The sequence below is a fragment of the Epinephelus fuscoguttatus genome, linkage group LG22 (assembly GCF_011397635.1).
Source record: "Epinephelus fuscoguttatus linkage group LG22, E.fuscoguttatus.final_Chr_v1".
Classification (NCBI taxonomy): Eukaryota; Metazoa; Chordata; class Actinopteri; order Perciformes; family Serranidae; genus Epinephelus; species Epinephelus fuscoguttatus.
In genome coordinates, this window is record NC_064773.1 from 13,439,617 (window position 1) to 13,463,543 (window position 23,927).

Genomic DNA, 23,927 nt, shown 5'->3' on the forward strand with positions numbered 1-23,927 from the left:
GCCATTTACTCCCCTTCCTGAGTGATGTTTAAAGTGGTGTCAGCATCTGCCGAGCGTTGAGGGAGGCCACTATAAAAAACAAATGATCCCCCTGCTTGACTAATGCTGCTCCAGTCCCACTGGAGAGTGATATGGATTATATCTCATGCGATACCCCCCCACCACCACCAATTACCCTGTTCCATTCTACCCTTCCCGGCAGTCTGGAGCCTTTTACAGCAAATTACTGTTTCTGTAATTGGAAAAACCATCACTGAAAATCTAAACAGAGACAGCATCTGTGGCTCTCTTTTTGCATCAGTCTCTCCTGCTCTCCTCTCTGCCACCACCTGTCGAGCCTCATTGACTACAGCTAATGCCCTGTTTTGATTGTGAGGAGTCCAAATATATTCATAAGATGGCCCTGTGCAACATTTAGGGAAGAGGACCGGGGAGTGCGAGCCCGGCCAATTTTGAAGAGAACCCCATTTGGACCTGTAAGTGGCTCACCACTGCGAGAAGTGTCATTCAGCCGTTCAGCTTTAGGTAATAGACCCAGAAGTTGACATTAGTGCGAATCATGCTCGCTGGGGTAGTGAAGAATACGGATGAAGACGGGGGGAAAATCAAAAGCGCCCTGCCTCAAACTGACAGGTGAGCTGACCTTTTTAGAAGCTAAGTTGCGTAGCTGATTTAATAATGAATGCCTTGGGAAGGCGGAGAACATGTGGGCAGGGTCTGACCTCTAAATATTGCATCTGCTGCAATGGCAGAAAGCGGGGAAAGTGAAACGGCCGCTGCATCTACTGCAACTTTCATTCACCTGCTTTGTTACTTTGTTCACTGTAGGTATATGAATGCCACTGCAACAAGGCCATACACCCTTCAGCTGAATAAAACATGACGCATAAAAGACAGACAGACAAAGATACATGCGCCACAATCTGGTTAAATGCTTCACAGAAAAAAGTACTTTTCTTTTTGCAGCTTGTTATGGTATCGTGGGCTCTAATTACTTAAACGGCAACACATTTAATTCAGGCTGAATCTAAAATTTAAACTAATATGGTGTTACAGACAAGCAGTTTTAAATTTAAGATGATTGCTTGTACATCGAGAGAGGAGGATAACAATTAAAGCCATTCTTCTCTAATTTGATGGGGCTGTTAAACTATTCAACATAATCATCAATACAATTGTCACATTTAGCACATTGTTGCGTTTCTTTTGTCTGTTTCACAAAATCTGAGTTCATTTTTTTGTTTTATTTCACAATTAGCTCCTTTACTTCATTGTTTTAATTAGACTGTTCAACAAAGACCTTGCATGATTAAGAAAAAAAATTACTTTCTCCAATGCTTTTGAAAAAAAGAAAAAAAAGTCGTTTCATAACGCTCTGGTGTAGGAGTTAATTATCTCAACCCCTGACTGACTTGCCACAGGAAGATATTTCATCCAGAATGAAAAAAAAAAAAAGGAAACACTGCAGGCAGCGCTGCCTACCATTCAAAATGTGCACCCATGTTTTTTTTTTTATTATGCTCTGTTGTATAAAGTAATCATCACTTGGCTGCTTTGACATGACATCCAATTAGCGGGCCACTCACCCTGATCAATATGAAATGCTACAGTAATTCTCATGTCCTCTTATTGAAATCGACACTGCGAATACCAGTGTTACTGTGGCAACTTGCCTCCGCTTGATACAGAGTTGGACCTGGAAACAAAGACGCTGTGAGATCACTGTGGGGAGGACACACTGGCCGAAGATGTCGTCGTGTGGGAAAGCATATATTCAAGAGGAAACCTACACAAAGATGGGACAAGAAAATAAGCCAATGTGAAAATTCTCACTTGGCAAAATAAGATTGAAACATAACATTTCAAAGTAATGGAATTCAATTTCAAAAGACGGAGAGGGGCTTGGTTTGAAGTGCAGCCAGAGAGAGAACAGCTCCCTGCCCGCCTTGCTCCAGCAGTAGCTGGGTCCAGCATCATTAGGTGATGAACAGCTGCTGTGTGTAAAAGGTAGAAGTGTGAATAATGTGGACGGAGTGGCACCTGGTTGGGGGGAACGACTCTACTCATTATGGGTCTGTATGGGTGCCAGGAAACAAGCAGCAGACAGGATGTACCGCCAACTGTGCTGCAGCTGAGGCTTGGGGTGGGCAGAAAATGTGTGTTGGTCGGGCGGGGCTTGGGCCTTGCAAATCCAGTCCCACGGAGTTGACAACTGAGCCAGGTCCAAATCAGGAGGAGGTGGCTAGCTAGACAAAGACAACCCTGTAGGAATGTTGCCTAGTAATAAAAAACATCCCATGCATGCTAGAATATAGCAACCATAGACAGTATAAAAATAAAGGAAGTAGACACCCTGACGTCACACACTGGTTTGTGGATGTCCATTTTAAGGCCCTGAGTTTGGAATTTTGACCATTGCCATCTTGGATTTTCAGTGCCAGAAATGACCATATTTGGACAGGAGATTGTTTTGTTTCCCTAGGATGGCAAAGGCATGGATCAAGCAGACCAGACCTAACCGTAATGGTAGCTGCTAGCCTGGTTACAATGGTGCATTACAGTCCATGGTTAACTGTCTGTCCATCCATCCATCCATCCATCCATCCATCCATTTTTATCTGCTTATAAGGGGCTGGGTTGCGGGGGCAGCAGGCCAAAGAAAGGACACCGGACATCCATCTCACCAGCTAAGCTCTCCAGCTCCTCCTGGGGGACCCCGAGGTGTTCCCAGGCAAGATGAGACATGTAATCCCTCCAGCGTGTTCTGGGTCTGCCCAAGGGCCTCCTACCGGTGAGACATGCCCAGAACACCTCTAATGGGAGGCACCCAGAAGGCATTCTTGATCAGATTCCCGAACCACCTCAACTGACCCCTTTTGACACAAAGGAGCAGCAGCTCTACTCCGAGCTCCCTCCAGATGTCCGAGCTTCTTACCCTATCCCTAAGGCGGAGCCCAGCCACCCTATGGATGAAACTCATTTTGGCAGCTTGTATCCACGTCCTCAATCTTTCGGTCACTACCCAGAGCTCATGACCATAGGTGAGGGATGGGATGTAGATGGACCAGTAAATCGAAAGCCTCACCTTCCAGCTCAGCTCCCTCTTCACCACGATGGCCCAGTGCAGCCCCCACATCACTGCAGAAGCTGCACCAAACCGCCAATCCATGTCAAGCTCTATTCTATCCCCACTCGTGAACAAAACCCTGAGATACTGCATTACCTGCACTGACGATCCACTTCATCCTTGTAGCTCTATTTGGAATGCCCTTAAACTGGTATGCAAGATGGAACTGGGGCACAGGGAAACTAAAACTTCTGTGCTTTATGTCCCTGATTAACTTAAATTGAAAAGTGGCATCCAGTACTCGGGTTGCAGCTATTACGGCGACGCACCCATGAAGAATTCGGGGCTATATTTAGCAAGTTTTTAATTTTGTGGACTCTCCAGCACAGTGGCAAAGCAACAACAGTGTACAGCATAGAGTCACTTACTCCCCCTGTGCCTGGAGTGGCCTCTGTCTTTTAGTGTCCAAGGTCACACAGATCTACGCAGGTCCCCCTCTGACAGTAATTACATATAGCCTCCGGAGAGAGCAACACACACACACACGCATATATACACACACATATAAGGAAAATAGGAGAAAGGAGAGAAAGCAGCACGAGTAAGAGAATGTGTGTAGCAAGGAAAGTGAGACAATGAGAGATAAATGCATACAGCAATAGATAAAGACCCTTAAAATAAACTGAGGATTAAAGAGCGCAATCCCTCAAGCTTCTCAGTGACTTGGAAAAACCATTCCTAACGTGAAATTAATCACTTATCGAGCTTGTGTTAAGATATCCATATATGAAAAAAAGGAAAAAAGCGGCACTTAAGAGTAATTAAATGTGAATAATTAAAATGGGAAAAGGGGTAAAAGACAGAGCGCTTAGGACCCCCGGAGAATATACCACATTACAAACTGCATTTTCCTCCGCAAAATATGAGAATCACTTAGAAGATAACAGCATAAAGATTAGAAACACATTATTTCATGGGCCTACGTATGCTCATTTAAGTGCAACAAACAGCTGTGCAGACCTCAATCACCACTGCCCTCAGCAGACCACAATACCTGAATAAATACATCCCGGCCTAGTAGATAGCCAAACTCCCACAGGGTTAATGGTTCGGATACGGCATTTACATAATAATGGCCGTATCCCTACTGTTTTTATAATGTTTTTTCTCTTCGTTTTTCGCCTTTTGTCTTCTTTATTGCTCTGTAACAGATGTACTGTCCACTTACTGTATGCTATTTACAACATCTGGTATCTTGCTCTAGTGGACTGCTATTATCTGCTGCCATCTGCTTCAAACTGTATATGCTTCTATCAATTTTAAGGTCATCTTACATCATTATTTTTCTGCTTTTTTCTCCCTTTTCAACACAACACCTGACAAGAGCTGGGTCAGTTTCCAGCATTTGTCATTATAACATGATCTGGCAAATGTAAAGGTAGCTTGCATCAACAACCTGTGCTGACGGTGTCATTGTGCTAAACCCAACTTGTATTGCATTGGTAACAACAATATGACAATGTGATTTACATAATAGTATAATATCTTGTTTAGGAACCACTAGTGTCTGAGAGGCCGTGCCCAATTTACGGTCGAGCTGAGACCGGTGTGGCAACATGAAGGCGATCAAATGTCAGTGCAAGTGGGAGGGGCAAGAGAGGTGCATGTTTTGTTTGTTTACTACAAGGTTCATGTGTTTTTTGGGGTGACGAGAGACATGGTAGAATTTGTCAAGGAACTAAAGCTGCACCAATATGGCAACAATATGGATATGAAGCTGATGAAAGAGGTGCTAAAACTGTCTCCAAGTGACACAGAGCGCTGTTTGAAGCTGAACTTTTGTCAGACACCACTAAGTGGAGAGATGTCAAAGTGAGGGGGCTGCCCATGCACAGGCGCCCTGAGCGGTTGGGGGGGTTCGGTGCCTTGCTCAAGGGCACCTCGGCAGTGCCCAGGAGGTGAACTGGCACCTCTCCAGCTACCAGTCCATGCTCCATTTTTGGTCCGGACAGGACACTCGAACAGCCCAAGTCCCTATGGACTGAGCTACTGCTGCCCTGGAATATAACCGAACCTGAAAGCGTTGCATTGGATGAGGAACGGGTGATTCATGAAGTTGAAATGAGGGATCATCTATTTGATACTTTCCTATTTCACAACAAAAACCTAAATAAGGTGGCAGCTGGCTGGAGGGATATCGCCAGGGAACTCAGAGTTTCTAGTGAGGTAGATGACCATTGATAGTAACAAGCTAGAATACTTGCTATCGGTTATATTGTATGTCAGCGTCACAAAATAAAATGTGGGTTTTCTGTTTATAAAGTAACCTAAGAACGTAGGAAAATAGCAAGTACCCTAAGTAGTAGTTACGCCTCCAGTGGAGGCCAATGGAGTTGCTGGCCTGTGCATAACATTTTCTAGTGTCCACGTTAACTTCCACATTATGCAGCCCACCGAATATGCACAGCTGTATTTTTCCCGCTGTCACCACCCATGAGTTCTCAGTCGCCTAACAGACTTTACATTGTGATGACGTTGCTGTTCTCTGCTTGAGGAAAGTTTTACAAATAAAAAACGACCTTGGCTCAACAATTCATGATAGAAAGAGTCGTAACTGATTTTGTTTGCAGTTTGAGGTGTCCTGTCAATAGTTTTACAGACATCTCTTTTACAATAGTGGTCTATGGGGAACATGCTTTCTGGGCTGCAATACTGTGAACGGCCACTGGGAAAAATTTGCTGCAAGGCTGAGCTGCTTTCCTGGGGGCCTGGGTTCAGTGTTTGGCTTAATATCAAATCAGTTTAAAAATCTATACATCGGTCCAACACAGTGTTGGGCTCGTTTCTCTTGTGGGGGGGGGGGGGGTAATTGTAATGTCCTTGCAGGGTAAAAAGTTAAAAAAAGAAAGGGAAAAGTAATATTTTTACTGTAATGCATTACCTGTAAGACATTACTACCCTACCCTGACCCAATTTACCATATCCCATTTTCACTGGGGTAAACATTTTATTTATTTCTCTTCATATTATAAAACATTTGTTTCTGCCTCCTGCTCCTTATTGTTAGTATTATCCTGCTACCTGGAATATTTCACTGCTTTCTGTTCTCGTCTTGCTGCTGACACTTTAATTTTCCACGACGAATCAATAAAGTTCATCTTATCTTATTGAAGCGACGGTTTAAAACAAATGAGAGCTTAACAGCGGGAAGAAAAATGACTTTCTCTGGCAGTCCCAGCTGTATTTTAATCATTTTTGTTTCTATAAATACAGCCACCTTTCATGATTAGTTTTACACCCACAATGAAAGCTGTGGATTATTGAAGTTAAGTAAATGGACTCGCACGTACCATCAATATAGTTTTATATTCTCGTTTGAGTTGCTTTCAATGAGGCTTGTTTGACAAGACCAGGGGGAGAGCCAGTTAGGCTTGCACTCCATGTCATAAGTGTGTTATACCTCAAGGATGGTCAAGGAGTACTCAGTTAAAGTGTTTGCTCCATCTGGCAAATGGAGTACTGGTGGTGGTAGCCAAAAACAATTTGGACTTGGTCGATAAATTTGAAACAGGAGAGGTGAAAACAGGTAGGTGTTGTAGTGGTGAACAATCAAAGTTGTAGCATAATGTGAGTCTTGAGAGGGCGATTTTTGATCAGATGCATCACTTTGGTTGTACTTGAGTGCTAATACACACACACACACAAACATACACACAAGGATGCCAAGAGATCAATCGACCTCTCGAGCTGCATGAATGCTACAATATTTCAACAATATCAGAGTTTTGAGTGCCACAGAGGTCACACAGTGCCAATGTATTACCATATGTTTAACTGCAGTGTTCTGCTGAGTACTGCATCTTTTGCTGAGTATAATTTTAGTGACGTGTGAGCATTTGTTTTTGTCCTGAATCAATTACTTGACAGCCACGATTTGTTAGAGGTTAATTGGCATGGTCAAAGTGCAGTACACTAGGGACAAAAGCAGTCATAACACATAGATAAAATTCTATGTCACATTTTGGAGCATGAACTGTGGCACGCATTATAACTGCTCTATCATTCATGTGAAGTGTTGTGTTGTCATCATTTGCAATCACAAGTGCATTTATGAAATTCAGACGCTGCTTCCAAGCTTATCTGGGTACATAAATTCCTTCTTGTCAGAAATTGAGGGAAAGGGAGGGAGCGTGGGGGGGTGTTACATGTAATGATATTGCAAAGCACTCAGCTTGTATGATTTTACAGGCCCTAACACTTTGATGTGCTCTTCAAGGGGCTGGTATGACTTAATGTAGCTTTGAGGAAGCGTCAGCGAAAACGAAAGAGACCAAGGGAGTAAAAAGAGACGGAGGGAGGTGGGGATGGAGCAAACAACGTGATACAGAGGGAGATGAGGAGAAGGAGGCAGGGGTGAGGACTGGTCAGGTTTTGCCTCCCTGCTGAGAATAACATTTTTTTTTAACTAGCACGTAAGCTTCTTGGTGGAAGAACACGGGCCAATTAAAGGGAAAAATAAATAAATAAAAGGCCCCAGCATTGCTGGATCATCTAAAATCAAGCCTTTATATGAGAAAAGATTAAATAACTCACAGCTCTCCTGTCAAAATACACTGAGAACAGCAATATAAAAAATGCAGTTTGTGTACAATTTCTTTAAATGCAACACTTAGGTCGCTCCTGTGAGAAAGTTGTAAATGCTTTGCATCTTGCCGTTTCCCCAGGAATCTTATAGAAATGAAGAATATATGAGAAACATGGGAAAAAAAAAAAAAAATCAATAAAACTCTCTTTCATGTGTAGCTCAGGCACTGTAGGTTTCCCAAAGGCCCCTAAACTCCAACTGCCTTAAATATTCTATAACACATTCACCTTTTCATTTTCCCTGATCACAGTAAGTGATGCTGAAGGCATTAAAAGGATATTTTTGCCGCCTTCTATGTAGAGTGTGTGGATGGTTCTCCTACTTGCAGAGCCATGCCGGCAGTGTCTGTCTTTCACAATAAAAGCCCACCTTCTGTTTCTCAGAGCATGTTGCTAAGAGGCAACTCAACAAAACAGCTTACAATAGCTTTAGGTGCCAAAAATACTCAATCAATGGTCACCTGCCCTCCCGACCCTGCTGGTGTTGGTTGTCAGTTCAGTTCAGACTTTATTGGTCCCGAAAGGGCAATTCATTTGCAGCTTTACCCGCTCCATACCATACACACAACATCAACAAAGACTCAAAGGTGAGGCAGCTACATGTCAGGGACACACAGGTCTACATAGGCTACATGGATCGATACCAGGTAACACTGAGCAAATAAAATATACCGTATGTTACAGTTTATATCAGTGGTTCCAAATTGGGCCACCCACAGGGTCCAGATTTCTCTTTAGTCATTAGTTCAAGATCCACACAATTTAATACTTTCAGCAGTACTCTTGTGTTTGACCATGTCGTCAAGCTAGTTTGCTGTCTCTGTCAAGCAGCTGTCCATTAGTCACTCAATCTACAGCAGGAAACGGCACAGAAATTCACTCTACTTAAAAACAAAGTGTGTTTTTTTTACAAACTTGACATGTTTGCAAGTCATGTAAGCATGTATGTCCATACCTTCTTGTACAGCAGCCGCAGCCTCGGCTTCTCTCCGCTGCATTACTTCGGCCGTATACTTTGGCTTGAATAGATATAGCTGAATATCGTCAGCCAAAATATACTATAAAATGTATCCCTGTCCATAAAATCTCCAGCACTCTTTTTTTTAGGATGCCATTTTCACTGTTGGAAATGAAGCTAGTTTGCAATACATGCATAGAGAACAAGGACATTGTGTTTTCGAGCGGCATCCCGAACATGCTCCCTGCCTACCCGGAGGCAAAATCCAACCTTTAGGTCTTCCTACTTCCAATTACGTCAATGTAACATCGAATTATGGCACTGGATGTTGGAGGGACGACAGATTTTGCAGCTGCAAACTGCTTTCTCGGTCAATATAGCACACAATGAGGAATTTAGTGCTCCAATCGACTACATTCAACATCAACTCTGATGGGATATCCACAAAAAGGTGGCGGAATTTGGCCTTAGGTTAACATGTGCCATGTACTGCTCATTTCAGCATCTTCCCAGTGACACAGGGCCTTGATCAGGGATAAAACCTTGCACATCTCTCCTGACTTGCAGGGGAGTGAAGCCAAAGTAGCCCGAGGAGGTGTAAAGGCTTTAGATTTGAATCCATAGCTCCGGGCGAGAAGCTGAATAACAGATTGTTTGTGCATACTTACCTGGAGTGAAGAAAGGTATGAGGGGGGGGTTTCAAAAGAACAATTGAGGGCCAAATGCTTCCCGCACTCATATATGATTGGATTATTATGGTGTGAGTGATGATTAGGCTCAGATTGGCAGTAAATGAAGGCAAATTAATTAATTACGGCAGTGAGGCAAAGTGAGAGGTGGCCAAAGTCAATTTCATGGCCTCTGACAGTCGACTGCCAGTGGAGCCAGATGTGGGGGGGCCGGCTGTGAGAGGAAGACCTCCGCATCCTGTACCGCTCCCACACACAAACTGGCAGACGATGAAGGGATAGTGATTGGCACGCGGGCTTCAGATCTGCTCCAGCTAGTTTGTGAGCGCAGGTTTTGGTGTAATTGTCACAATGATTATGTCGCGAAATCCAAGGTGTCAAGGACAAGTTGGTTCAAATCCCAAAACTCCTTCAAGGATTGTAATGATGATTCAGAGAGGGCTGAGACACATGTTGTTTGGCCACGTTTCCCCCAAACACTGCTCTGAAAATCTCTTAAAAGAAAATTCAGTTCTTTCATTATGTGGCTCTTAAAATATTGACTGCGATGGCAATAATAGCTCTGCTCAGTGAATAGCAGCCTGAGCACGAGCTCTGTCTGCACTTAGTTACTGTTGCTACCTCGGACAGCTTACTAACAACAAACTGCAGTGTGTATTTGCTTGTAATTCAACACTGTACATATGTATACATTCGCACACACCTTGATTTTGATACTGCAGAGGATGGCCCATTAAGTATACTACCTAAAAGACGGGCCATTACCCGGAACAAAACAGAATAGGGTGAGGTATTATGTCATGCGCGCACACACACTCACACATATACAGATGCAAACAGAGCTTGTCAGAGGGAGCATTCATGCGGGAATACTAGGGATTGTTAGTTTTCCCATCTCCGAACTTTTCTCTCCTTTCCTCCCCCTGTCAGCGGTGACAAGAAGGGATGGTGTGATTTATTCCTGTCATTCAGTAGTAATAACAAGTAGGACGTCCTTTGTTTTGTCTCCGCTGGTGGGAGGGATGCTGCGGCAAGGGATGAGGTGAATGTCAGAGTGGTAGAGATAATTGTCATTCATAAAGTCAGTGTGCTGTTAAAAGGAAATAAAAAGTAAGAGAGAGCCCTTGCCTGCACCTCCAGATCGTGGGTATTTGTGTAGGATTGTATGGGGTGATGAAACAGTCATTGTAGAGTGGAGTAATACAACGTGTTCATACAGAAACTTCAACTTTCACTAGTTGGCATTTGATCTACCCGTGGATTCTGTGTCAAATACATACAGTATTTGAGCCCGTCGTTCTTGCATGCACACAAACACATGAATCTCGTCCTACCTGTCTCGACGTCCTGGGCGTAGAAGTGCAGGGTGTCGCAGATTTCGGTCACATACACTGGTCTGTAGTTGGCCACTCGCTCCTTCTCCTCTGTTTGATGCACGACTTCCTCGACTGGCTTCTCCTCGTAATTGGCCCAGATCTACAACAAACACAGAGGAGACACAGACAGGTCAGTGACCGCAACAAAAACCTGACCTTTGCCGCACAAGCATGGTGCTTGAGCATTTTATATTATTCTATGTGTAATATGAGAGGGGAAAACCATATCAGTAAGGACAGTAGATTATGTGTCACAGAACATGACTCAAACTAATGATGGGAAGATGAGAATGCCCTTGATATGTCCCGTCACTAAATGTTTTGAATATCTTTTTCCACCCACTTGAGACATAACAGTGATTCACACATTTTCCACTAATGACTGATTTGGTCACACATTTGTGAGAGCAGCAGAATAATACAAGATACCAGGCATGGCTACATATTACTATAGCATCGTCAAGCCAATATATTTGCTGTCATTATCTCCGGCCAAACTCAAACCCACGATGCCGTCAGCATGTGGCACAGTCTATTGTTTCTACCACAGCTTTCTGAACCACCGTGACGCTGCAAAGATTCTCAGCAGATAAATGCAAAGCTCTTGTGCGACAGACCTCATCAACAGACATATAACTAATGATAGAGAAGTAATAAATCAGTCCACTGATTTAACATTCCCCACAGATGATTTCAAAGTAATCATAGCCGTTATAAATAACTCTATAAATTAACAGAACCTGAATAATTCTCATGGTAAAAGAAGCCAAATGATCAGTTTACATCCAAGACGAAAATGGATTTTAAGACACGGCAGAAACTGAAAAGATGGCTGCATGTAGAGCCAAAACAATGGATTCATGGATTACTTGATTGATAGATATGTAACTGGTAATTATTTTGACTATCAAAGAACAGCTGGAGTTATTTTCAAGCAGTAATACCAAAGATTTGCTGGTTCAAGCTTCACAATGTAATGATTTGATGCTGTTATTTGTCATATATCCTCCTGAGACCCGCACTTCTGTTTGGTAAGCATTTTTAATATCTCCCAGCTATTTAGGATCAGTAGGACCCGATAAGTTTAAAAAAATAAACATTGTCAACAATAATAAAGTCCCAATGTCTTCACACAAGTACTCCCTCATTAACAGTGTCTTATCTTGTTACTGTTGTTAAAGTTGGTCAAATTTGTTGCCATAACAAACTATAAACATTATTAATCCTAAATAAACAAGTTTCAACCATAAACTGTGATCAGGTTTTGGACCTTGTCCACTTTTGTGTCGGGATCAGCTGCAGACTGACTTGGCAGAGATGGCTGCCATCTTGTTTTCACATGGATTAGTGTATTGTGCAAATGATCCTTCTGCATGTTCACCAATGGAAACCGTGTTACGGCTTTTAGGAAGCTCCACCAGGGCCACCAGATGGGACAAAAAAGTGTCCATGAGCGAGGTTAACGGATCTAAGATAAGTGGAATGAAGTGCACCCAAAGTAAACCCAAAATGTGATGTTCTCATATGAGGACGCAGGGTCTCACGAGGACATCATAGCAAACTGAATTTCTTTGGGCTTTGGATCATTGATTGGACAAAACAATCAACATGAAGACATCACATGGAGCTTGTAGATTTTATAGACGAACTGATTAGCTGATTATCGGAGAGAATAATCCATAGATAAATTAACATTAGATTATAAACTTTAGTTGCTGCCCTAATTTACAGTTTCTGTCAAAGATAAAGTGAAACTGTAAAAAAACAGCTTTGGCTCATAACTGAAAATATGTTCCTGTTAAAATGTGACAATCAAAACATTGTAGAAGTAGAAAATTATGGAGCAAGACATTCAGAAATAACACAGGAAAGCATTCAACATGCCCCACATGTGTTTAAATGATTTCCAGTGATTGAGGGTTGTTGGTGATGCTGTGCTTTTTTTGGCATGAACAAGACACACCAGACTCAACTCAACGCTTAGCTGCACTCGTCCTTCATTGAACCAAGATATCAGCTGATTTTAAGCTTAATCGGTCATGACTGGTGAATGGCAAATCAGTCTCAGGTGTATCAAATTTTATGCCGATCAAATTCACATGCACACACCGCACAATGGTTCATGTTACACGCACAACAGCACAGACAGTAACTGACTATTGTCCCAGCTGCTGCAACCCATTTTCATTCCCAGGTCATCAAACACCAAAGCTATGTCAAGTCCCCTTCTAAGGGGCTTTGCAGATCCTCTTAGCAACTTTATTTCTAAATTGCAACAAAAGTAGGCACTTTTTCAGACCATCAAGGACTGTAATTCTTTCCAATGCATGCTGCTCAGAAAAATCAAAGATCGGCACAGGGCCTCTGCTCTCCTCTTGCGCCATGTGCAGAGGGTGCGGCAGGCACGAGGGCGCTGTTCATGCAGAAGTGGGAGCCAATATAAACTGAACACACACCTTTCCATTCTTGTCAACAGATACTGATTCATAAATAGTCTTGTATAAATAAATAAATAGTTTTAGATTTTAAAAAAAGGCTGACTCTCTGAGGTAGGTCTGCATGCACAGTACAGAATATTTCTCAGATTTTTCAGAGATGAAGTGGGATACACTGCAGATAGTTTCAGTTGGATTTTATTTGTCCAACAAACAGCTCTGTCCAGGAAGCTTGAGCCTTTTCATTTTGAGATTTGCTTGAGTGAGCGTGACAGAAGGTCCTGTAAACTGGTTCAGTTTGAGAAAATTTAAACGCTATTAATAATAGTCAATATTTTATTATTTTTAAACATACAATTGAATTTCCATTAAAGAAAAGTTACAAAAATGTTTGTGAATGCGGTCAATTTCAGTTCCTCGAAATAAAGACAATTGGAATCTTCCAAGTTGGAAACCAAGCCAAAAGATTCGCAATCGGCGCACTTTCTGTGTGTTCCTGCACTTCCACCTATTCTTCAGAACAAATCTGGGATTTGGACTTTTAGATTGATGGCTGTTTTAAAACATGAGGACATTGTGGCTAATTTAAACGTCTTTAAAGCGTTATTTTAGAGTTAAGTCCTGGGTTAAGACTCAAATTACAATTCATTCAGGGCTGGGGTAAACTGTGTAGTGTTGACGATAACATCACAGGTTTAGGAAATAAGGTAGTCAATGAGGCTCCTCACAAACAAAGCGATTTGTGTGTGTAAAAGCAGGCTACATCCTTTCTATGCTGCATCAAGGTTACTTCTCTTTCGGCTCCCCAGGAGAAACAGAGGGCAGAAGGCTCATTAGGGAGAAGTGCTTTGCCTTGGGCCACATATCAAACTGCACGGATGTCAGTAGATGTGTGTGTGTGTTTGTGTGCACGTGTGTGTTTACAGAAAGAGTAAGGGATGCGGCAGAAAAGAGTGGGTGGTTGTCAAGACTGAATACAGGGTGTTTGTACACATCTTCAAGTACAGTAATTGTATTTAGCACGTGCACCAACACAGGATGGTCAGGATGAAAGCGAGCTAATCAACTCCCTGCAGATGAAACGCAGGAGAAGGAAAAGGGGGGGGAGTGAAGGAGATGTACAGGAGGAGACGGGGAGTAAAGATGGGCGGGGAGCTCAGAAGTCAAAAAGTGCAACCAAGCTTCACAGCGCTCCAACTTCTTGTGCAGCAGCAGCAGCAGCACAGCTTGTTACCGTTCGTTTCTGCAGGCTATTTGGGAAGTGTTTACTTTTAAAGGTTACAGAAAGAGAGGGAAAAGAGGCAGACAGATTTTTTAACAGCGCGCTGATATTAGCCAATTAGGTTCTGGCTAATTATTTAACTGCATGGTATCATCGAGCTAATTAGATTAGCTAGTTTTAATGTTGTCATTTTTTTTCACTCTGCCTTAGCTCATCTGCAGAGCTACGCTAGTGTTAAGGCTTAGTTAATCATACCCGCGGCTTCCTTTTTTTTTTTTTTTTTTTTTTTAATATGCTGGCTCTTCTGCATGCTTAGATTATCCTTTTACCTCATTGATGTGGCGATGTACAGTGGCAAGAGTCTTAGGAGTGAACTGTGTGTGTGTAAGCGAAATTGAATGAGATCTGGAGGGGAGAAAAAAAACAACAATAGCCACGGCCAGGAAAGAAATGCTTCCAACTGTTACCCATAAACGAGTGACAGAAGAACTGAACGCTGCTGCCCTGCCGAGCTCCTGACACAAGGCAGGGTCACACTACCCAATTACATTCAATTATTCATCCCACAAATGCTGCAGAAAAAAAGAACAGAGCTGGAGAAGAGAAGGAAATAGGAGGGAAGGAAGGAGGGAAAAAACAGGTAGAAATTCTGTGGATTGAGGGCGAGCAAGGTTAATGAAGACTGAAAACGCAGCCACGCTTCGTAAACCCTGAGATCAACCAGGATTTTTTTTTCCTGTGCGGCATTAGACAGGCATGTGCACTATTAGCACACTTATATACAGCCACATGCACACATTATATGCACAGTCACAAATGCAGGAATGCAAAAATGCTTCCCACAGTGCGATCAAGCTGACATGGCTTGGCTTTTAATCAAACCTGCAGCGCCAATTAAGGATGACAAAGATTAAAGTGTCACCTTTGATTAGACTGGTGGCCGTCACCGTGGCACCTTTAGGGTGGTGGCAAGTGGGTGGGCTTACGGCGGGATTGGACACCGAGCACAGCCACGAGGCTTCCTGTTGACCCCTGACTTTGTGTCGAGAGTGGATGTCACAGTGAAGAGAGACAGGTACAAAGACCAACAGAAAAACCTGCCTTCTTATTTTAAGTTCTCTATGAACTCTATAAACACAACTAGACTCCCTCCTTGTCTAGCAGGTTTCCACAGAAAATGACATCCTGTTGATTCTCCTACTCCCTTTGTAGCTGCATGTGTAAACGGGGGTGAAAATAAGGTGTCTACACAGGAGGCAAAGCGTGAGTGGCACCTCAGTAAAGCAGCAGCAGTAGCTCCAGTCTCCTTTGGGTAGCGTTTATACAGTGCAAGTGAAACATGAGCTGTCATGCGGCCTGAACTAATCATAATACAAGCATGAAAAACTGAAAAACACTCTTTTATAGGCATGCCATAAGAGGCATGTTGTGTACACCTGAGCTGAAAATGTCTCCACGAAACCTTTATGTAAACAAGATGTGGTTGCTCAAAGTCAAAGGAATACTTTAGCCACAAAATGACCATTTGTATATCAGTTACTCACCCTGTGTTATGTTGAATTCGTAAAGTAAACTGGTATTTGCCTGCACGGTAAACGAAGAATCCAAAAATGGTGAACATTCTTTATGACTGAAGTAAAAGGGCATCCACATTTGACAACAGCAAAACTGTATCAGAACATCTGTTTGCAAACTCTCACACAACTTGTGTAGTATAATCCAAGTCTTATTTATGTAGTTGTATGCTCGGTAAACAAAATTTTCTGCATGAATTCAAGGTAACACAGGGTGAGTAATGGATTAGTTTCGCATAGCTAAACCTATCTACACAGGGCTAACTGTAGGTATCACACGGCTATCGTCGCCAAGAGGTTAGTAACAGGTTTAACGGCAGAGTCTAGCTGTTCCAATGTCAGTGTGAGTTTGTCTTCTAAAATCTAAAATCTTACTTGATTTCATGATTTATAGTTTTACAGTGTAGTGGTGAAAAGATCTTAAAATACTTGACTCCTTAGGTCAAGTTAGAAGTAAACATGTTTACTAAAACTGAGCAACCCTGAATGGTCTCACTCTGTCTTAGAACAAGGTGACCTGGAGATCACTGTGATGGCGACACATTGTGATGGTGAAACATTGTGATGGGAAACATGTCGTTGGCAGGAACAAGTTGTGGTAAAACACCAAGTATTACGAGAAAATAAGTGTAAGCTCTGGGAAACGGCAGGAAATCACACCCACCCACATACACACACACACATAAAGTTAGGTATGTTTATTTGAGGGGGAGTAAAAGAATGTTTGGTGAGCTGCTCTACGGGGCTGTCTCAGTGTTGCAGTATTTTAAGCTGTGTCTTCAATAAATATCCTGCAAGGCTGCAGATTGATCCCAAGTCATACAAGTCTTTCCTCAATAACAACTTCAGAAGAAGAGCGGCTCCATTGACAGTAGCAACATAAAGTTTGCTGATCTGGCAGGAAGTCGGTATGGACCAAAGTCAGACCCCTGGAGCAAAGACGCTCGTTTTCAGGTATCGCTTGACTGGAGACATTAAGAAAGATCTGGCAAATTGTGTGCTGTGTCAGAAAACAAATCAACATTGAGTCCAGTGAGACGGAGTATGGGCTTTTCCAAGGTGTGTTTACAAGTTGTTTTATCCACTGTTGTTCTCTACAACAATTTAGTGAAAGAACAAAGCAGGCATGCCTCACTGCATGATCCGAGTCATCATCAAAACATGCCATTTTCAGTGTGTAATTTTTTTTAGCTTGCAGGTTGTTGTCTCCTGTAGCCAAGGGGGTTTTGAAAACAGTAACGCACAAAAGCAGAAGGAAGGGAGAATGTCGACCTAAATAACTGCCTAATAGCAGGCTTATAGCCACAGTCTACATCCTTTGAGTCACACTGTTATTTTATATAAATATGCTGAATTTGTGGGTGAAGTATTTCTGTAACGTAGTATAAGCTAAACGACATGCAGTCACAGTCAGAATCCACATTGTTGGTCACCTATTGCCTATTTATTTTGCTCTATTAGAAACACTGTAGAGCTCCGTCTCTTTTTAAAGCACAAATAAATGCACAGATACGTGCACGCGCCTGCACACACACACACAAGCTGCGCCCAGGGCCGATGACCTTCCGTGAGCAGCCAACCATCCTGTTTGTTCCACTTGAATGCAGGTATGTGACTGCTGCTTCTGCTGCTGCTCTGCAACTGCAGCCAGACGCTCGAGCCACCGAGCTGCCAGAGACAATGAGAGAGGGAAGGATAGAGGGAGAGCGGGAGAGAGAGGGAAGAGAACAGAGCGATAGAAAGATGGGAAAAGGGAAAAACGCGGCAGGCTATTAAGCTCGGGCTGAAAGGACAACAAGTCCTAATAATGGAGGCCGGGCTGAGAGAGATGGCAGGTTAGGCTGACCTTCACAAGTCCTGAATGACAAAACACACTTACACCCAACTGAGTCCAGTGGGGTAACGTGATGATGGGGCAATGCTGCTCCATTGCTTCACATGGTGACTATCGGAACCACATGAAAGAAGTGTTGGAGCGTGTGTGGTGAGGATTAGTCCCGTTCCCATTTCCATTTTATAAATCCATTTTCTCCTACCTTTTATTCTCTTCCCCTTCTGTTTCCCTGCCTCCTTTATCTCGCTACACCTCAGTAATCTCACTGCTTTATCATCTGATTCAACACGACAGTAAAAAAAATGATCTGTGCACAATTGAAAAATATTTTCCTGTCATAAAAAATATGACTAAGATACCAGCCGCTGTAGCTTGGATGCAAAGTGCCTCGCGCCCTGAAGAGTAAAAAAAAACCAACAAAAAACGGAAGAATGGTTATAGCCAAATCGTTACAGCAATTCACTGGTGGTGGGTCTTTATTTCCCAGCCTGGCACGCCAGATACCTCGCTGATGGAAGAGTAGCTCTTTGACAAGTGCAGCTCAGCGCTGGAGAGTGGGCTGCTGATTAGCTTAGCGCTGATTTGTCTGAATATTTATAATTTGATGAAGAGCGCGGCGGCTTACCAAGACTAAGCAAACTGTGCTACATTCGTACAGTAGATTCACACATACAAGCACAGGTGGGTGAATACACAGACAGATGGATGACTGAACACACACATAGTGCCAGAACAAGGTGGTGAGGGCTGGTTTGAACACTGATTAAAGGTGGCAGCGTGTCAATTCTAGTAGTGTGTGTGTGTGTTTATGATCTGTTAATACAAAAATCACCATTGCTACCTAAAGTACATACAGTGCACTTCCTTAGCAGGCAAATCTATATCATAAAGAGACATAAAGGCTTTGGTTTAAACCTCTAACTGTAACAAAAGAACATTTATACAAAAGTGAAAACAAGACTCAAATCTGAATCTGTAAAACTTGCTATAATTTGAGTAAATCATACTCTTCTATAAAATTCAGATCATGTTACACCCAGTTTATAATTAATCTGGCATACTCAGAAGACAGCGCCACTTGAAAAGAACATTTATGAGCAATAATCTAAATACAGTCTGTCTTCACAATTCCTAATTAAACTGTCATCACTTCACTATATGCTCACATATATGCAGGGGTGCAAACTCATTAGGGGGTGGGAAAAGGTGACAAAGATGTGAGCCCCCTGCAGGGAATGGCGGCATACTGCCCAGGAAGACTTTTTTTTTTTTTTTTAAATATGTATTATCAGCTTGAAGATGTGGATTTACAGTCAATTTGTCATAAAGACAAAGGGACAAACTCTCCCTGGAATTATTGTCATCTTACTGCTATAGACGTAACGTAAGGGAGACAGCAGTTTCCTTAAAGGACCAGTACAAACGATTTAGTGGGATATAGATATATTGGCAGAAATAGAATACAGTATTTATTACTATGTTTTCATCAGTGTATAATCACCTGAAAATAAGAATAGTGTTTTCAGTATCTTAGAATGAGCCGTTTATATCTACATACAGAGCAGGTCCTCTTCAATGGAGTCTACCATTTTGTTTCTTTAGTAGTAACGGACAAAGCCAACATCGGCTCTAGATAGGGACGTTCACAATTTTATGTCAGCCAACGCAGTTTCCTACACACTCGGCACACTGGAGAAGATTCAGATCTGCAATCTCACTGCTCAATGCCACTAAATCCTACACACTAGACAAGTGGTTCCCAAATGGTCCAGCCATGGGGTCCAGATTTCTTCTTAGTCATGAGTTCAAGGTCCACACAGTTTAATACATTCGGCATCATACTTGTGTTTGCGCCATGTCGTCAACTTGTCGTTAACAGGAAATGGCACTTCAAAATGAAAGCTCTGTGCCTGAAATTTACTGCACTTCAAAACAGAGAGTGTGTTTTACAAAGTTGAGATGTTTGCAAGCACCTGTGACCCACCAGTTGACAACCATTTCACTAGACCTTTCAAGGAAAACGAAAAATGTCAGGAGAGTGCAGAGCCAGGTACAAAATTGTACATTGTACTCCATCATGGCTAGTCACAATGAATGTGGTTTTTGCTTTTTACAGCTATAGCAACTGCTGTTTGGGCAGATAAAATGTCTAAAAAATTGATTTCACAACTTCTACAGCTAAAACAAACACTGTCCCAAGATTTTAGCTAAATGTCTATGATTAAAAATAATTAAAAATACTTGTACATTCAAAGCACCTAAACATTTATCATCCCTGAGATCAGCACATCTGGGTGATGCTGTCGAATGTGCGTTAGCATATTGGATGTGTTTTCATTCACAGACCCTACGACAGTGAAGCAATGCCAACACACCGCCCATATCGGTTTTAACTGACAGGAAATTTACAAGCTGGTCTTCCAGCTCTGGCGTTTCATTTGCGCTCACCATGGCGTGACTGACTCGCACACCAATCTGCTTTTGTGCTAACCTCAGTGTTTGTTGTTAATGCTGTTCAGCTTAAAGTGTTCGGGTGGGACTCGTGCTTGTGACCTTGGATCCACACTACATGCGTCAATCTACGGTACATACCCTGTATTCTGCATGCTGCTGCGTTCACCAGTCCAAGGGTCAGGAACTGTGACAGTGGACAAGGCTGCTAAGCCATCTCAACCTGGGAGAAACCCGTGTGGTTCCAAAACAATGCAGCTGTCACAAACCAGCAGTAATATGGAGTAATATGAACAAGATAATAAGTGGTCTCTCTCCTTGCATGGGAACTTATCACAGTTCCATTGTTAATTCATTACCCAATCACACTTGGAGAACATCTGAAATCAATAGGAGCATGTTAGTCATAAGAGCGCACTTTGTAAATCAATTTAGCCCCTATTATATCCCTGATGAATCCCCTTTAGAGAGAATGGTTAATTAATTCAATCGAGGGCACGTTTTTCTCTTTCGGTCTCTCAGTGTTCACTTGTAGCCTTTTTTTAGAAGCTCACATCAAAGTGCTTAAAGCTACACATAAGACCAGGGAGGGAACACGTTTAATTTTATCCTGTTTGGATGCTAGCTGGGTGAGTTTCACTCACACAACAATACAACAAGAGGAGATATCAAAGCGGAGCATTGGGAAGTCAGTAAAGGATGCATATTCAAATGAAAAGTTAAACACTGCCTGAACTCTTTTTGCTCTAAATCCAATCCTGCTGGTACTCAGTGTACTCAAACACTCACTGTCGATACTGTGATGCTTTATAACTGCATTTATGTTCTATTGGAGTATTCACGGTGTTCCCTCCATGATATTATAAACAAACGTTATCCCTGTAAATAACAACAAGCTCTAGAAAATAATTTGACTGGCATACAAAGTGAAAAAGAGCTCGATAGAAATCTGCATTGGGGTCACGTTCATGGGTGGGACAGGTTGGCGTGGCAGAGAGGTGGACGACCCGGGATTTCCTCTTGCTCGATGATGGTGGTCTGTATTGACTAAGCCATTAGAGGCGGAGAATAATCAACAAAACGGACAATTGCTTCACAGAGGTGCAATCTGCCATATCAAAGCTGCTATGATTACCCTGCCTCTTCTTAACACCAGGATTTATCAATTCTGTCTACTGCGTGTCCAGTGGAAGCATACATATGACGTACTTTTCAAAATTTCTTGACAACAATATCTAACTTCATGGTAACTGGTTCATTAGTACGGTTTTGTATTTCTCTGTAATGTAGCACAGTGTTAACAATGTTACTGATACTATTCTTTCTCACACCTTCAACTCAAACCATTGTGTTGCCCCGCCCAAAATATATCATTTAATAATTAAATTAATATCATAAACATGCAGGCAACTAGTCGACCAATGGCCCTAAATTGGTCGACTAGGAAAATTCTTAGTTGGGGGCAGCCCTATTAAATGTGTTGTACCTTTTTCTTCTTGTGGAATCAGTAAAGCATATTAAAAAATGCAGCAGATGCAGCAGCTTGTTATTTTTGTTATCAATTATTAATATTTACACGCTCCTCTGGATAAACAGGTAAAAGGTTACTGCCTGATGATTGGTTCTGTTTATAAATACAGGTGGTGCTGATATCGTTTACTAAATGTGATGTTTAGGGTGGACTATCCATGGGAAAAAAGAAAAACACCCTCTACAAAATAAATAAAATCATAAAAATATTCTCTATGTGGCTATTTCAAAAGAATAAATGTCGATCAAAGTGATGAAAAAGAAGCTGTCTTTTCTCCTCTTTGCTGATAAGTGCCAAATGTTCCCTTTTCAACTCCGACTATTCAAACCAATATGACTCACTGTTAGCTACTGATGTTGAAGTCAGGTAAATCTTTGGAGCTGATAAAGGTACCACACAGCCTGACTGACTGACAGGTGGGCTACTAGTGTCCCCCACTTTTGATTCATCGACTGTTTGAGAGTTCGTTTGAGGTATACTGATCACAGTGTATGGGACACACCAGACCTGTTGTCATTATTGATCTTGATTAGACAGCGGGTTGAGTGACAGGTGGCAGCGTGGCCCAATCGCTGTTGTACAGTAGAGAGAAAAGATATTAACCCAACGCAACCGCCTGGCCCTGAAAAGGCCAGCCTCCAAGGTTAAGAGGGGTTGTTAGCACATTAACCCTGATGGCTCACCTTGTCGTGGTGGGATAAGTAAGAGTGGTGGCCGTGGTAGTGGGAGGAGAGCTGATTTACAGGAAGGGGAGGACTGTGTATGCAACCTTCGGTATCATTCCTTCCCTGTTGTCCTCATATTCAGACAAAATGCATGGCAGCCTTGCATCATAAAACACACAAGCACACACAAACATGTATGTGCAGAGAGGCATGCCTGTGGCCTTGGGAAGAATTGGTCCACGTTGAGATATGATGTGGTGGCGGCATCGTTCCTGCCACGGTGGGGTAATACAGTATGCCTGCTTACTGGCCTGCAAGGCCACACACGTGGACACGGTGACATAAAATGTCAGCTGCACATAGGTCTATCTGACAAGCTGTAAAAAACTGAAATCACACAACACCAGCATATCATCTTCGGGGAAGCAACTGGTCGAACACATCAGGCACACAAAGAACTCCTAAGGCGAGTATTTCTTTTATAATGACTTCTACCTGTACAAACATACCAGTGCTGAATCCGAACAGCACTTTGCAACATCTGTATGACACAGCAAGAAAGAATGAGACAACTAAACATAAAAATTGCCATGTCTGAGGATGAGACAGCGCTTCCAGTCAGGCTTTGACAGATAGAAATAAAATCTGTAAATCAATCCTGTATTTGACTGCCTGCCAATGGAGACGTCAAAATATTGGTTATATGGTTTACTGGTCTGCTCCTTGTTGGATAACAGGCTGTCATACAAATGGCCTTTGGTCCACTAGCTTTATGAGCAGCTATTGCTGGTAGTTCGGTGAGGAGGTAGGTTTGGGTGTTGAAGAGGAGTCAGAAAAGGTGAGGCCACGGCCTAGAAGGTTTCACCTAGGAACAGTTCTTCCAAGCCTTGGGATGTCCAGGGCTACATTTTAATAATGCCTCACAACAGTACTGTCACGGCATGTAGGCAAGCTGTCCTCGTCAAAAGAGTACTGGCTGGCAACCTGCTGCAGCAGTGGTACTATTGCGGCGGAATTCTGTAGTCCAACAGCCTGTTCCGACACTATATGTTGAGTCATTATAATAATCTTCAATTATAAAGCGTTTTTCAAAACAGAGTTACAAGGTGCTTTACATGTCAACAAGATATGAAAACAACAACTTGAAGACCGTTTCAATGAACTTTAAACACAAACAAAATCAGGAGAGGGTCTCTGATAAAAGTATGTTTTGAAAAACTACTGCTACTACAATTACTTTAAAGAGATCACTGACTCGGCCGATCTGACTTCCTCGGGCAGACTGTTCCAGAGCCTTGGAGCCCTTAAAGCGAACGCTCTGTTCCTTTTAGTTTTCAGCCGGGCCTCTGGAACAGACAAAAGACCTCTGCCCGAGGACCTTAAAGTACATCCTGGTGGGTACAGCACTGAGAGGTCGGAGATAAAAACTGCCTTAAAAGTTATCGGTAAAATCTCAAAATCTCTTCTACAACAGGAAGAGT

General features: G+C 42.5%; 1 protein-coding gene across 1 annotated transcript in view; it reads right to left on the minus strand.

The window, feature by feature from the left end:
• Positions 1-23,927, minus strand: part of snd1 (staphylococcal nuclease and tudor domain containing 1) — a 271,331-nt gene that overhangs the window by 51,953 nt on the left and 195,451 nt on the right. The window contains exon 18 of the mRNA XM_049567171.1: positions 10,693-10,834. Coding sequence (XP_049423128.1) covers positions 10,693-10,834 — 142 coding nt within the window. The remainder of the gene's footprint in view (positions 1-10,692; positions 10,835-23,927) is intronic.